The sequence below is a fragment of the Telmatherina bonti genome, assembly GCF_933228915.1.
Source record: "Telmatherina bonti genome assembly, chromosome: 16".
NCBI classification, from domain to species: domain Eukaryota; kingdom Metazoa; phylum Chordata; class Actinopteri; order Atheriniformes; family Telmatherinidae; genus Telmatherina; species Telmatherina bonti.
The window spans coordinates 27,719,077-27,734,142 of record NC_136614.1 but is presented as its reverse complement, the minus strand read 5'-3'; the positions used below and the strand labels follow the sequence as shown (position 1 = coordinate 27,734,142).

Sequence of the window (15,066 nt, the reverse complement as noted above, 5' to 3'; positions counted from 1 at the left end):
AGCCTTAATGACATACAAACACTATACAAAAGACTTTTCCATATATTGTTGAAGCATCCCTTAGCTCGTGGACTAGAATATAAACCAAAACAATGTCTTATCCACTTGGGAATAGTAAACCAAAATTGTTTTTTCTCATTATTGCTGTGAGAATCACTCCCTTTGTAGTGCCTTGGTCAAAACACATTCCAGAAAGACGAGTCCATGCAGGTCTGTGCTGTTCTTCTTTCTTTTCTTTTTTTTTTTTTTATCTCTACCTTAATTTCCGAGCAAAAAGGTAGATATAGTTGATGAGAGCCCAAAAATCCCCTTTTCATTTTATATATATATATATATATATATATATATATATATATATATATATATATATATATATGTATATATATATATATATATATATATATATATATATATATAAAAGGTTTTGTGCTTTCAAACCATGACATCATGTGACTTCTTATCTCTTCTTCCCCACCCTGCGCCCCTGTTTTTTTTTTTTTTTTTTTTTTTTTTTTACTAATATGGTCTCCAGACTGCCTCATCCATGCGGCCACCAGGGTTGAGAACAGTTGGGGAATTACTGTGGCTCCCATCGCCATCCACCCCTCCCTCTGTCTGGCTGGGTAGGTTAGGGTTTACCAGGGAGGTGCCTGTGGAAGCGCTAGTGCAAGGTGGGATCATCCGGGACGGCGAGCGGTCCCCACCAGGAACCATGGAGAACTGGTACGAATTGGAGGAGGCACCGTAGTAGAGATAAGGTGTGCTGCTGGTCTGGAAAGGTCCGCTCTGGCTCTGGGTGGAGCCGGGGTAAGGAGGCGGAAGGTAGGTGTGGTAGTGGGCACTGCCCAGCGACATGGCTGAGGTGACGGGTGGGGTGTAGGTGAAGGTGGCTGGATAGTGCATGCGAGGGCTGGAGAAGCGGCTCTCTGTGAGGGAAGAGAGGCTTGGGAACTGACGCTCAAACTGACCAGGGAACGGGCTCAGGTCGGAGGAGCCTGGGAACACACAGACACATTCAATTTATTAAGATGTCCTTTTATTGGAATCACATTTACTGTAACATTTAAGGACATTTTCTTGATTTTATTTGCAGTATCTTCACCAGTCAAGTTAATTATATTCAGAAAAGATAAACACATCAACAACAACAAAAAATCTATAAAGGCAAATAAAGACAAAAAAGTTTAAATAATAACCTCTAACAGTGGATTTTACTATTAAGTCTTTGTCTCCCAAAGATGTCTTTTAATATCTTTTGCAATTTTTGTATATGAATAGCTGGTTTGACTGGATATGTTTGTCAAAATGTCCCCAAAATACACTCTCTGAGCGCACCCAACATGTTGTGAATTTGCTCTGAATGCGCAGCCCGAAGTACCACCGATGCACGCTCCCAGCACCCCAGGCCCTCCACATCTACAACATTCTGCGGTACTGAAAATTTAGCCAAAACGCTCCAAAATGCCAGCTGCACGGGGCTCCTTGCTATTGCTGGCAGTCAATGTAAGGGTGTCAACATTGGGTGTAAAAGGAGCCTCCATCACAGCCTTAGTCTTTCCAGCAGGTTGTGGTTCACCACTATGCGCCAACTTGGTTGGAGATTCATAAAAAAAAAAAATTATATATTTTTCAAGAACTTCAATCTTTCTACATCCACTGTCCTGAATATTGTGAACAGGGAGTTTGGAGAAATCTCTGTGTGTAAAGGACGAGGACAGAAATCACTGTTGGATGCATGGAATCATTCTGTTGTCAATGGGTCCATATTTCAGGAGCTTTTCAGAAACAGATGTTTAGTTCTATGTGCTATCAGAGAGAAGGGCAAACATCAGCACTATGACTGCGTAAGGGTGCACCAGTGTCTTAGCTTGACTGACTTGCATACGTATACTGTTGATACTCAGTGGATACAAGGATTTTGGAGAATCACATGCAACCAGAAGCTGCACGTCATTTCCCATAAATTAAGTTATTTTAGCAGGACAATGTTAGATTTCCTTCTGCATTACCGACAAGAGCTGGATTTGGTGTGTCTCCTATGGAAAATATGTGCTCCATCACAAGGGGAGAATCAACATCCACACTTTTGAGTGGATAAAATTCCTCATAAAAATTCCTTTGCAAAACAAAAGAAAGTGTAATCTAAAGAAAGGCTAATGTAACACAAAACACGCCTGTCTCCCAAATTTTGTGGATATGCTGATGACTTCAAAGTCAAGATTTGCATATATCTACAAAATACAATTACGTTGGTCATAAAAATGCACAAAGTGTAATAAAACACTAAATTAACTAACTAATAAAATAAAACATTAAACTTTTTATTGCGTTTCTTTTTAAATTTCCCAATTTATTGGAAATGGAGTTCGCATTATGAAAGCTAAATAAACACACGAGTCCTCTTAAAAACAATCCAGTTTTTGATAAGGACTGCAGCTTTAAGTCTTGTAACTGAACAGTAAACTGTCATTTTGTGTATTATTATGTGCATTAACCACAATAACTTTTTTAACACAGTTTTTTCTTTTACTTTCGGTAAATATTGCTCTAATCACAGGCATCAGTAGTGTTTGTAGTGTTGTGCCATTTTATATTTACACTTGTTCATATTAATGTCTCTCTCTGTGTGTCTGTTGCTGCACGTTTATATGTGTGTATACATACATACATACATACATATATATATATATATATATATACATATATATATATATATATATATATATATATATATATATATATATATATATATATATACATATATATATGTATATGTATATATATGAAATTGTTTATGCATGCAAATGTATATGCAAACGGCATATGTGTGTGTGTGTGTGTTGAGGGGGGTGTATTTGTGTGAGTACTGTATGCACATAAAAAAAAGCAGTTGGGATGAATCAGGAGCTGCACATGTGGAAACACTTTGAGTAGAAACAGTTTCCATGAGATCCATAATGAGGCAGGGCTGAGCTCTGATGTGGCTCCTATCCTCGCCTCCCATCGGCTCCAGCATATGTGTGTGTGTGTGTGTGTACGCGTGCGCTGCGAGTCGCGTGCGCCAGGGAGAGAGAGTCGAGAAGGAGCTGTTCCATCTCACCCTTCGTTCCTCTTTTTGCTTCATCCCTTAAAAAATACCCAAAAACCACTAACTGGCTGCGGCTAGCTCCGCGCTGGGCAAAGAGTTGAAGGAGAATAGGAGGTCCTCCTCCTACTCTCTCTCTCTCTCTCTCTCTCACACACCCTCCCCACCTCCACCCGTCTCCTCTCAGCGGTTTAGTCCAGCCATGGCGCTCTTATCATAAATCACCAGGCGTCTTCCGTGTCACCATGTCTGCTGTGAGAGGACAGGGGGTGGTGGGGAAGAGGAGGGTGGAGGAGGGGGTGCAGTGTTTATTGTGCAGGGAGGGATTGCGAAGCCGGGGTTTGTCGCTAGCGTCAGATAGCATATGCTGCCAATTAGGGCCTTTTAAACTTCCTCCTTCCACCAGATTTGTTTGATTCTTGTAGAAATAGTAGGTGATTGCCTCTGTTGTGGAAGAGAAGCGTGATCTCACACATGACCGGTACTGTTCAATAAACTCCCGTCTCTTGTTTTTAACTTTTGGACCTTTTCTCGTGCTCCAAGGGGCCCTGTGATGATGAGCCACATCAAACTTTATTAGCTCAAAGCAAAGCGGAGTGTGACATAGTCTAAATGTTTGGAGGGATCTTACAAACACTGAGGCATCACTTCCGAATTAGGTGTTATGATTTGACTTGATAAACTTCTGCGACCGCTTCTCGTCAAGTGAAACGTTTCAACACGTGGGCCAGAGTGTTTGAAGTTCCACAGCTGGGCGGTGTGGAGCGTGCACCAGCGGAGCATCCATATCAGCTTCTGCTTGTACTTCGGTATGTTCTGTAGTGGGATACTGTTACAGAGCGACCTGGTGAGGTGTCAACATGATCTGTGGAGATCTGAGAGCCTTAGGCGCATCACTTAGGAGGAATTAAACAAGTGGGCAAAGTCTTGCGATGGTGTGTGTGTGTGTGTGTGTGTGCCTTCACATGTGCATGTGTCACTCTGAGGAACAAAGCCTGATGCTTGAAAGATGAAAGCTGAAGGGAAAGACCAACCTAATCAAAGTTGACAGGGCAGCTGGCTGGATTTTAAACCTTTTCTAATGCAGAGTCACACGGCTGCATCGCCTAATCACTCAGCCTCGCTCCAGGCACACACACCCACATGCATACACACACACTTAGAAGAGCGGGAGTGTGTTAGCAAAAGGAAACAGAAAAGTATGGCAGTGAGTCAAACAGGTGTAAAGGAGAGAAACTTGTCTGGCGGCATGTAGGGCTTTTAGAGGAGCTTTCACATCGCAGGAGAAAAGAGACAAATTGGAACACAGATGCTGCTTTTACTGCAAACACACTAGCTAATGCAATTACCCACAATGCCTTGAGAGAGTGGCGTATCGCTGTAAAGACACTTTATTTGTCAGTCACGAGCCTGTTATTATCCCAGGGCCTGTTATTACCCATACCCCTTTGGGATCAAAGGCTTAACGCTTGGAAAAAAAAGGAAACAATAGTTTTTTTTTTCCTCCCTCTGCTGCTAAAAAACGCCAACCTAACCGCTCTTTAGAGAAACAGTCCCGACTCTTACACCAGGCCTCACGTTCTTTTCAGAATGAACGAATACCAGCTTGCTGGCAAATAGTTGCTTGCTGTTTTTCTTTGTTCATGTTCCTGCATTTGACACTACGTGCATGCACATCTGTCTTTCCCTCGCCGTTCAGAGTCGGCAAATCACTTGCAGCTTATTCGATGGCCCCGATGGGGGCGTGGAGAGTGCGTGGTTTCGAGAGGTGGCAGAGTAGTGGTTCTACCTGGCAATCGTCGAGGCACGTCACTGATGGCAGGCAGGCCCGTGCCTCGGCTGGAGGAGAGGGGGGTGGTGGAGTGGACTGAGGGGGACGCCATGGGACTCAGGTAGGACGGATACGTCTGTTCGTATGACCAGGGAGGAGAGGACTGGGACTGACGAGGGTCTGATGGGGAGAAATGCAGCGAATGAAGGAGGAAGAAAGAAGGAAAAGAAGAAGGAGAGCATAATTACCAGTGGGCTTTGTCAAATATTCCAGTTACGTGTGCTAAAATGTAAAACCACCGACAACAAATTCTGACTTTACTTGTGCATCTGATCCCTGTGTGCAAAGAGGTAAGTATCAGTTGGACGAGTTATGCAACATCCTCTGTAATGACACATCTAATGTTTACCTTCGGAGAAAAGATCTTCCTGTTTGCCTTATAAAACATTGTGCTTGCAGCTGAGACACAGAGAGCCTTGCTGGCACTCACCCAGGATGTAAACACACCAGCAAGCTACCACGCTGCTCTACACTTCATCGTGTGTGTGCGTGCAGCACCATGAGAGCAGAATATGCAAGTGGTAATAGTCAAGATTTCATTCAAACATAAATACATATGAACCATTGGGGGGGGGGGGGGGGGGGGGGGGCTTTCTTAAGCCTTCAGAAACTGCTTACAAACACTGGATTTGTTCATCTAAATGAGTGTCATTCAGACTAACTAAAAACAAACAGGAATTAGATTACAACAGCGGTCATTATTAACAGGAAACATATATGGAAGCGTATATGGTACCGTTCAAGAGTCTGGACACACTTTCCCATTTAATCGAACTGGAAAATGTGTCCAAACTTTTGACTGGTTGTGTTTAGGCAAATGAGTGTTAAGTTTTTTAAATCTCTTCAACATTTACAGTCAGAATAGCAAAATCAAGCCGTTCTCTAAAAGCAATTCTGATCAGTCTAGTATGTCATCACCATGCAGACATGCAGGTCAACCGTGGCTGAGATGACACCCCCCCCCCCAAAGCCTTGCCACAGAAAAAAACACCAGCCGAATGATCGTGTGTGACAGGCTGCCAGATTTGTCTGTGATCGGATGGCGGCTGTGCCAAATCGTGAAAGATGGTGTTACCTCTACGATGGAGATTGACAGAGTGATGGAGTAAAGAGAGACAGACAATCTCAAAGGCAATATGACACGCTGCAAAGCCGTCAGGCCGAGGCTCCAGTTGGGGTTTGATATTTCACGGTCGGTGACTTAATGATGCAATTTGGGACAACGGTCGGGAAATGTTTGGCGCTCAAAAAAGCTCTGATGCTAATAGCAGATATTTCATAAGTGACTTCAGAGTTGTATTTATTTTAATGCAATGTAAAATAGTTGTTCAAAATGCTCGATGACACACATTGTTGTCTTTGGGAATATTTTCTGTTGCGATAATATCATTAATACAAACGTTTTTTTTTTTTTTTATTGTGTAGTAAAAAATCAGATATGATACTTTGAATATACTTTTAATGCTCACCAATGGCAAAGGTTGGCGGATTAGTTACACAATATTAAGATTTTGAGGAAAAGAAACGGTATATAACAATACAAAAACAGTACATAAACACTAACACCACCCATAGAGTTTTAAACTTCTTCATTAAGCTCTTTTGAACCAGATGTCGTCAACAAATCGAACCAAAATAGTTGTTTATAAAGAAGCATGTCCCGCTGTGTCTGCTGAGAGAAGCAGGCTTCATCCGACTTTTATTTAGACCATGATGAAACCATGTGAGTGTCTACTGTTCTGGTGCTTGGTTCTTGCACCATCACCACAGTGGATAAGAGCTGATTTGCTATAGCTCACCTGTTATCTGCGTCTGACCCTGTGGGTTGAAGGAGTTGGCTGCTGGGTTTAGAGTTGGCCGCGGGGCTTGAGGAGGAACTGAGACCCTCACCCTCATCCTCTCAAGCTCACTAAGGCGGTCTGAAAAGAGGCCAGCTTTAGGAGGGTCTTCGAGCTTTTGACGATGCCCTGCACGGAAAATGAGATAAATACATTAAAATCAGAGTTACATGAGTTCAACTGATGTGGCACAGGCTGGAATCAAAAAGTTGGGGGACCTCAGGTTATCTCACACACCTGGTCTGAAATCTCCAATTTTGCCCTGCTTCACTTTATAAGAATTGAAATTTATAGATGTTCACATCCTTAAAGTGTTTGAGTTTAGCCTGACATATTCACACTTCACAGTTAATAAACATACTAATATTAATACATCTTAAAAGTATTTCCTTTAGTATGACTCCAAAATTATTTAGAAAATCTTGTGCTTGCAGTTGGACTCTCACTTCCATTCTAAAAAACTGTCAAATGACTGAAAAGTTTCAACAAATCACCGTATCCAGTTTAAATCAGAGAAGTTTATGGTTATTTGATGCTTTCAACAGCAATAAATTTGTGTTTATTAAAACAGGAAGGATGAGTTAAAGAGCAACAATATGGCTTATCAATGCATTTTATTAAATGAAACCATGAATTTGCAGTTATAATATTAACATTGAAAAATACAAAATATTGGCTAAGATGCTAACATTTAAAGACATTACTATGAGTCAAACTTTATTGGCAGAAAAGCTAAAAATAATAATAAACAGTTGTTAGGTTGCATGCAAAGCATCTTTTTATCATCATAGGTTAAAATGGACTGTCAGTATTCAGCTTTGTGGTTGTTTGCTGCTCTGTTGGCACACAGTTAGTCAAATATCCTGCATAATGTGCAGCTTAATGAGTCAACTGGTATGTCCCATGCCTAACCTGGCAAACAGTCTATGATCCTAAACAAAGAGAAGGCACAAAAGCTTCAGAGAATGGGATGCTACAAGCTCTTAATTGCCAAAGAATTCGGCAAATAAGTTGTAATGTCTTGCATGACAGGAAAGCAGAGTAACAACAGACTTGTATGAGAGACTGAGAAATCGCATATGTGTTCAGTTTTAACCTGAGGAAGAAGGTTCCTCTAAACACGAGCTCTCACGCCATTGCCCCATTATCCCCACAGGAATCATAACCGGTGCCAAATATATTATGCCCCTTAACTTTCTGCATTCCTTTGCTGATAATTTTACCCCCTTATATACCTGATTCTATTCTCATCACGATTCCAGGCTGGTAACTCTACACCTCTCCAGTATACAAACACTTTAAATGTTCTCTCATAATACACTGTAGGTCACACACACACACATACATACAGCAGACAGTGTGTCACTCTCTCTGTCTGAGCCCAACCCTATCTCTGTGCACTCTGTGCAGCCGTCTAGTGGGAACCAAATCCAAATCTACACAGTGGCCCAGGTGTGGACTACAGTTTAGCAAAGGTGGGGTAGAATGAGAGGCCTGTGCACACACAGTTCTTTTTAACACTGACACGGGACTGTGTCAGTGCGTCTGCCTGGTCTTGCAATAGTTCCCCTGTAAAGGCGGTAAAGTAAATATCAAACAGAGGAGAGCAGAAACTCCTGCTGTGCTTGGCAGAGCTCCAGCTGGCTCAGGCAGAAACAGAAAGCTACTTCAGAATCCCGCCCAACCTGCCTGCAGCTTAGGTTGGAAACAAAGGTCTGGCGCTACACCTACGACTCAGGGTGTGTGATGAGGAGAGCCGGGGAGGGAGTAAACAAAGAATCTATCAAAAGGAGTCATCATTTGTGCAAGTAAAGCATCATTACATAGATCAGAAACAAGAGCTTAACAACATATATTCATAACATTCTGGCTGTGGGGCCTTGTTGCATGCCATACCAAGGGTCCTTCTTCTCTGTAATGGTCAAATAAATGCAAAATGACAAAGACAAAATTCTTTCAAAACCGCCCATGACAGCCTGGCATTTTTCCACTTCTGCAAAAAACACATTATTTCAGCCTCAGATGTGCCATTAAAAACCATCTGACTCTTCACAACAAAATAATTTAATCTAGAGAAGCATCGCTGAACTTAAAACGCCAGATTTTGCTGCAAGAAAATGAGATTTGAGAATGGCGGCAATGAAAAGGCAGACGCTGACAGTCAGACAGGCTGTGATTTTTATTACGATGACGTCTCTGGACTGGCATCATCCGGCTGAAAATAAATGGGCATTCTCATCGTTGTTTTTTTTTTTAAGTTGCTTTGGTGCAGAGTATAAACTCAGCTACTTTAGGACTATATGGCATAATTCATGTCCATATTTCATTAATAACATTTCCCCATCGTTCCTGAGGATAATTTGTGCCTCTCCTTGGCATTCATCGCCGCTCTGCGCAAGCTGTGCCCAGTCAATCATAGCCTTTCCATTTTCAACAGACTGAATTTCTATTCTAAAAAAGCCTCGGGACACAGTGCAGGCTTTGTGCGCAGCCTGTCTCCTAGTGATGGGAATAAATAGCAATGAGAGTCCAAGGGAGATGAAGGGTAGACAGAGTGGGACGGACACAAATGGGGAGGAGGCACATGGAGAGGAAGAGACCCTGATGACCAGTAAATTAAGAGCTGCGTGTGCATCTGAACCAGTCAAGCAACACAGGCTGCGTGAAGAGTGCTGAGTGCAACAAATGGTGAAACAGTTAGAGAGCGTTTGGGATTTCTACGTCTTCTAGAAGGATCCTAAAATACAGACACTTAGATAGACGACATAGAGATTTGCAAATGTTTCAGCATGCCAGAAACGACAGCGCTCATTTAAAAGTCAGCAATTAGGTCTTGATCGTTCAAATTGTTGCTGTAAGAGCTAAACTTTTGTGACAAGCAATCAGCAGCTGTAGGCTACTCTGAGCCTCACTGATGAAAAACGCTAATAACTGAACACCACAAAGCAACAGAAGACGGTAGAGCCATAAGAAAGTGAGCAAATCTTTATTAAAAAGGGAGGAAATATTCATCCATAGGCCAACTCTCTAATTCTTAACCACGGCTTATTCAACCAGTAGGAGGGGTAGTATTTGATTGCCACAGCACAGCGGCATGTGTTCAGTGGAGTCCCAACAAATTCTGGAAAGAACATCAGATCATTCCAAAAATGGGGAAGATACTGTATTAAGTGGAGATAGTAGTTAGACACATGCCAAAATCTCCAATGGACTGCATCAAGTGGTGCAAGCTGAAGGTTTAGGATTTTGAAGGATATCTTGATAAAAACTTGCATCCTGCATTTGGAAAATTGTGAGTAGAACTCAAGACAGCAGTGCATGTGAGACTACCCAAAAATGTCAAATAAAGAGAAAACCTTTAAAGGAAGAACAAGTAAAAGTCCCCCCAAAGTAGAGTTGGTAGACTTTTTTTTGGCAGTGAAAAGACTAAAAGTTGTGATTCTTCACAAAAGTACTGAATCCACTGCGCGCAAAAACATTTGCTTTGGGCTTCCGTCCTTAATTTCTATCTATCTATCTATCTATCTATCTATCTATCTATATATATATATATATATATATATATATATATATATATATATATATATATATATATATATATATATATATATATATATATATATATATATATGTCTATCTATCTATCTATATATATATATATATATATATATATATATATATATATATGTATATATATATATGTATATATATCTATCTATATATATATATATATATATATATATATATATATATATATATATATATATATATATATATATATATATATATATATATATATATATATATAAGATAGATAGATATATACATATATATATATATATAAAGAAATATGCTTTTTTTTCTAGCTTGTACCTACTGGAAATAAGGTCATCTCTATCTGCATCTTATCGGGGAACCAAACATGTCCGTGTACATTTGGTAGATGTTAAAACAATTTTGAATAGTTCAATGAGGTTTGTTGTTTATAGTTTATAATCCTAATTTCAGACACTTTCTTCTGTGGACCACCATATCGTCAATACATGTATAGATGGCTACAGCCTAGCTTAAAACAAACCTATGTATGTTTTTTTTTTTAATTCCTGTAGGAATTCAGTATGTAAACCACCACAATGAGGTCCAGTTTACACTCCAAACAGCCAGACCTCAAGTCCATTAGTTTAGCAAACCTTGACAGTAAATACAGTTTTTCATGAGTTAATTACACCTTTTAGAGGACAACAGTTGCCAAACACAAGATGTCTCAGCTGTTTTATCGGAACCCTAGCAGGGTGGAGGAATGAGCCTTGGGTATTTAAAGGAGCGGGAAAGGCGGATGATTTCACTGCCGTAGGGAAAGTCCCTGAGATTCCCATCATCCCTGTGAAAACAGCGGAGATTTTTGATAGCGCCTGCCACTTCCCTGCCCAGCCAACAGCCGGAAACATGGACAGATTCAGACCAGATGTGAGCACATGCAAAAACACACATAGAAACACACTCATGCAGAAAAAGATGTATGGAAATGTCTGCACACTCCATCATGTACATTTGCAGAAGAGCATCATTGGACACTTAAATATACACTGGCGGCTTAAATATTCACACTCACTTATGCTAAGAAAGATTAATAATGATTAGACAAGACCTCTTTAGATGGTATCTCAGATCACACAGTTGTGCACTGATCCTAGAATAGTATTATTGTAGCCGTCCCAGAGACATGCGTCTGGATTCAGCTCACCACAGCTGATCTGATAACAGTTAGTAAAAGCAAGTAGGCGGCATGGCAAACCCTCAGTGATTAATGGCAGCATTAGATTGAATCTGAGCCTGAGCGCCAAGATCTTTGACAAATGCTTAGCTGTTCCCTCATATAACATCTCAGCTGAAGATATCCCTCAAACAGCCTATAGCTCATTTAGCTAGCTAAATGAGCTATAGGATTTCTGGGATTAGCTATAGATGTTCTGGGATTTCACATGACAAGAGTATCAATGTACGTTTTTAAATCCCGGGGATAAAATGTCATGAATCATGGATAAATATTGGGAAAGTGCTTATACGTTTTCTTTTCCAGGAGTAAGTCCAGAAGATTTATGTCCCTAGTTTCTGTACAATAAGAATGTACAAATATGAGAAGCTTTAGCCAACAGCAACCAAAGCTAAGCAAAGACATGAAGGTGGTAGATTCTTGAAGTTGCTAGTCAATCAGAATGTCTACTAGTCATTTTTCTGTCTTTGTCTTTTGTTCTACATACAACTTTGTTTAAATTTTGCTGCAATTCATTCAGCTCCACTTTGTTCAGGCAGCAGTGCGTTAACAAGGCCACACATTAAAGGAAGGACACAACTAATACATTATGTATGATTCAACAACAAGTGATGGGAAGTTCAGCTTTTATGTCTTTTCACTTAGAAACAGCTCTACATTTATTATCACTCAAGCTACTTTTGCAGCCTTGTTTATCAATTATGAAATGCTAATGTGTTGGTAAGCAGTTTATTTAGTGTTTCTTTTTAATGCAATGTGTTTATACGACCTGTCAAGAGAGTACCTGCCTCTTGTCCAAGGATTGCCAGTTTGGGCAATCATTGTCCCCGTGACCCTGAACTGGACTAAGCGGTAAAGAAAATAGATGGATGTCATTATTTCTATAGTTTTTTTGGTTACAAAAATAGCTGAACACAGAACCACAGCAAACAAATCAAATAATAATAGGCCAAGGCTAAACATTATGATGCTTTAGATCCAGGGTGTCCAAAGTCGGTCTTCAAGAGCTGATGTCCTGCAGGTTGGATCCAATTAATGGCTCCCATTAATTGGATCCAACAACCAATGAAGTTCTGCACAGTGACTGATTCATTTAAGTCAGGTGTGTTGGAACAGGGATGCATAGAAAACCTGCAGGATTGTGGCCCTCGGGGACTGGAGCTAGACTCTCCTACTTAGACAAAGTGATGAATATTCTCTTTTTACAAATTCTGCTCTCTGCTTTTTTTGTTTCATAAATAATCCGGAAATTCAGCCACATGCTGCTTGTTTTTCAACTTGTCCTAACTTCTTTATTTCCCCCGAACCTGTTGTATTTAAATTCTGTTCTCTCTTTGTTGCTCTGTGCACCTGACTTGTACCACTTCACCATTCCACTCTCTTTCGGATGTCTGCATCCACCCTCCTTTTTTGTTTCAGCATATTATTATGATCTATACTTGCACTTAATTGGCCACCGGCAATTAAATACTTTGAATAGAAATGTTTTGGGGGAGATTACTTATTTAATGTATAAACAGTGTCTCATTACTTAAGTAAGTCTTTTCTAACAATTTTCTACATCATTATTTTCACTGTGATAATAATAAATGGCACAAACATGTTATGTTTCTCTTAGATGTTTGGGGTTATTTTTATCACTCAACGTACCTAGGCAAGAAACGCTCATGGGAATTTCATATTCAACATAAATTTAACCTTTTATCATTTCTATGTTATAAATCTGAGCTCTGTACTTAACTGTCAGTGATATGTTTACATTTAGACAGCGTTGTTAAAATATTTCGGTCTGGTTGAATGTTAAAGTTAGTACTATGAGTGAGAAGGGTCATATAGGGAGAGAAACCCACCACCTGAAAGCCCACTCTAAGTAGAGCATGCGGGGTAGAAATGATAATAATTACTATGGTTTTCCAATGTCCCAGAATTCTGCAAATTTTAGTTCCTGCAATATGGCAAAAATATACCAGGATGCATCATTAAACTACCATCCCTAAAAGATTTATTACCAAGGTCAATATAAATCTAACATCCCTTTTGCATTCATCAGCTATTTAACTCAGAGTAAGTAGTCTTTAAATGGACTTTTCATGAAACCAAGTCACAGTGAATCAGATTCTTCCTTTGACAAAACTTAAGAATTTGAGACTTTAGAAAGTTAGTTTGAAAAAAGACTTGTAGCTATAAATGAAATTTGTGAACTAGTGGTTTTTAATAAAGACTATTTATCACTAAAACTAAAATTGTTTTGGGGAATTGGTTTTCACGCAAATTTCAAGTAAAATCTACTCATGTAAAGGACCGGCGACCTGTGCAGGGTGTACGCTGCCTCTCACCTGATGATTGCTGGAATAGGCTCCAGCTTCCCTGTGACCTTTACTGGACCAGATGGTATAGAAAATGAATGAAGGAATCTATTAGTTCAGGCATTAGATCCTGCCCCTGTTTGTGGGAGTTAAATATTCTTGTTTGCTACAAAAACATCACTAATTAATAATTGGCCAGAGTGGTAAGTTTTCATTTCGATCTGCCAAATTTCACTTGCACTTTCCAGATTTGCAGGTTTTAATTTTGAGCTCTGGTACAAATGAATCACAACACAACATAATAATCAAAGTTAAGTATTCGTCTTTGATCTAAAGTAAAACTAAAATGGAGAATTAGGGGTGGGACTTTAATGTGGTAATTACAATTAATTACTTAGAAAAAAATTGACAGGTTTATTAGTGCACAATTTCCTGGTACACCGGTTACACTGATGCACACATTAGAGCTAGGCTAATACCTTCGCAACTTTTAGCACTGTATTTAGCAAGGTTTCAGACCTATCTAGCGACTCTATTTAAAAAAAAAAAAAAAAGATTACTGACAAGTCTAAAAACTATTCCAGGTGTTATTGGAGACTTCATTGTATTTCTCTCCATTACAGGTGCTGCATAAGCCCCTCCCTCATTCTAAAGAACATAGAAAAAAGCTTGGCATACAGCACCCTGCTAAAAGCTGCGTCAGAGCAGGAAACGATCACCTCTGCTCCATGAGCAGGCTGAAAATGAAATGCACAAAGTTGCCACTTGCTGATCCCGCCCTGGCCTACAGTTAGAGCTTGAGTTTACAATGATAATGTCAGTAGCTGTGTTTCCATTACACCTAGAAAAAAAAAAGTCTTAAATATCACAAAAATCTTTTTACACACTCATGAGATGTTTTGATGTATAAATATATGATAAAAGTTTAAGGAAAACACTTTTTTTGTATTCACATTATGGAGGGGGTCGTGACCAGTTCATTTCCAGTAAAGATAGTGCGGTATGGAACACACAACAGCAAGCTTTAGAGTTTTTAAAAAAAAGAATTAGGGAGAAAAGCCGTAGAAAATTCCCTGCAGTAAGTAGAAAACCTCAAAATAATGCTATGGGCCAAGAATCTCATCAGCTGGACAAGACTTTATGAGAAGTGAGGCTTAGGCGCAAAACACTGTTTAATGGACACACCCGCAAATCGCAACTGTTGTTTGTCAAAACTTACAAGTATCACTTTT

General features: G+C 39.8%; 1 protein-coding gene across 3 annotated transcripts in view; it reads right to left on the bottom strand.

Annotated features, from left to right (window-relative positions):
- Window positions 1-516: 516 nt before the first annotated feature.
- The window catches only part of runx2b (RUNX family transcription factor 2b), a gene marked incomplete at its 3' end in the record, with an annotated part of 47,697 nt that continues 33,147 nt past the window's right edge, over window positions 517-15,066 (bottom strand). For 2 of the 3 annotated variants that reach the window (XM_079255947.1, XM_079255946.1), the window contains exons 5-7: window positions 6,716-6,883; window positions 4,875-5,036; window positions 517-995 (exon numbers count right to left, since the gene is read on the bottom strand). In XM_079255947.1, the coding sequence (XP_079112073.1) occupies window positions 517-995; window positions 4,875-5,036; window positions 6,716-6,883 (809 nt within the window). Of the gene's footprint in view, window positions 996-4,817; window positions 5,037-6,715; window positions 6,884-15,066 lie in introns of all 3 variants that reach the window. The other variant, XM_079255945.1, reaches the window with a different exon arrangement.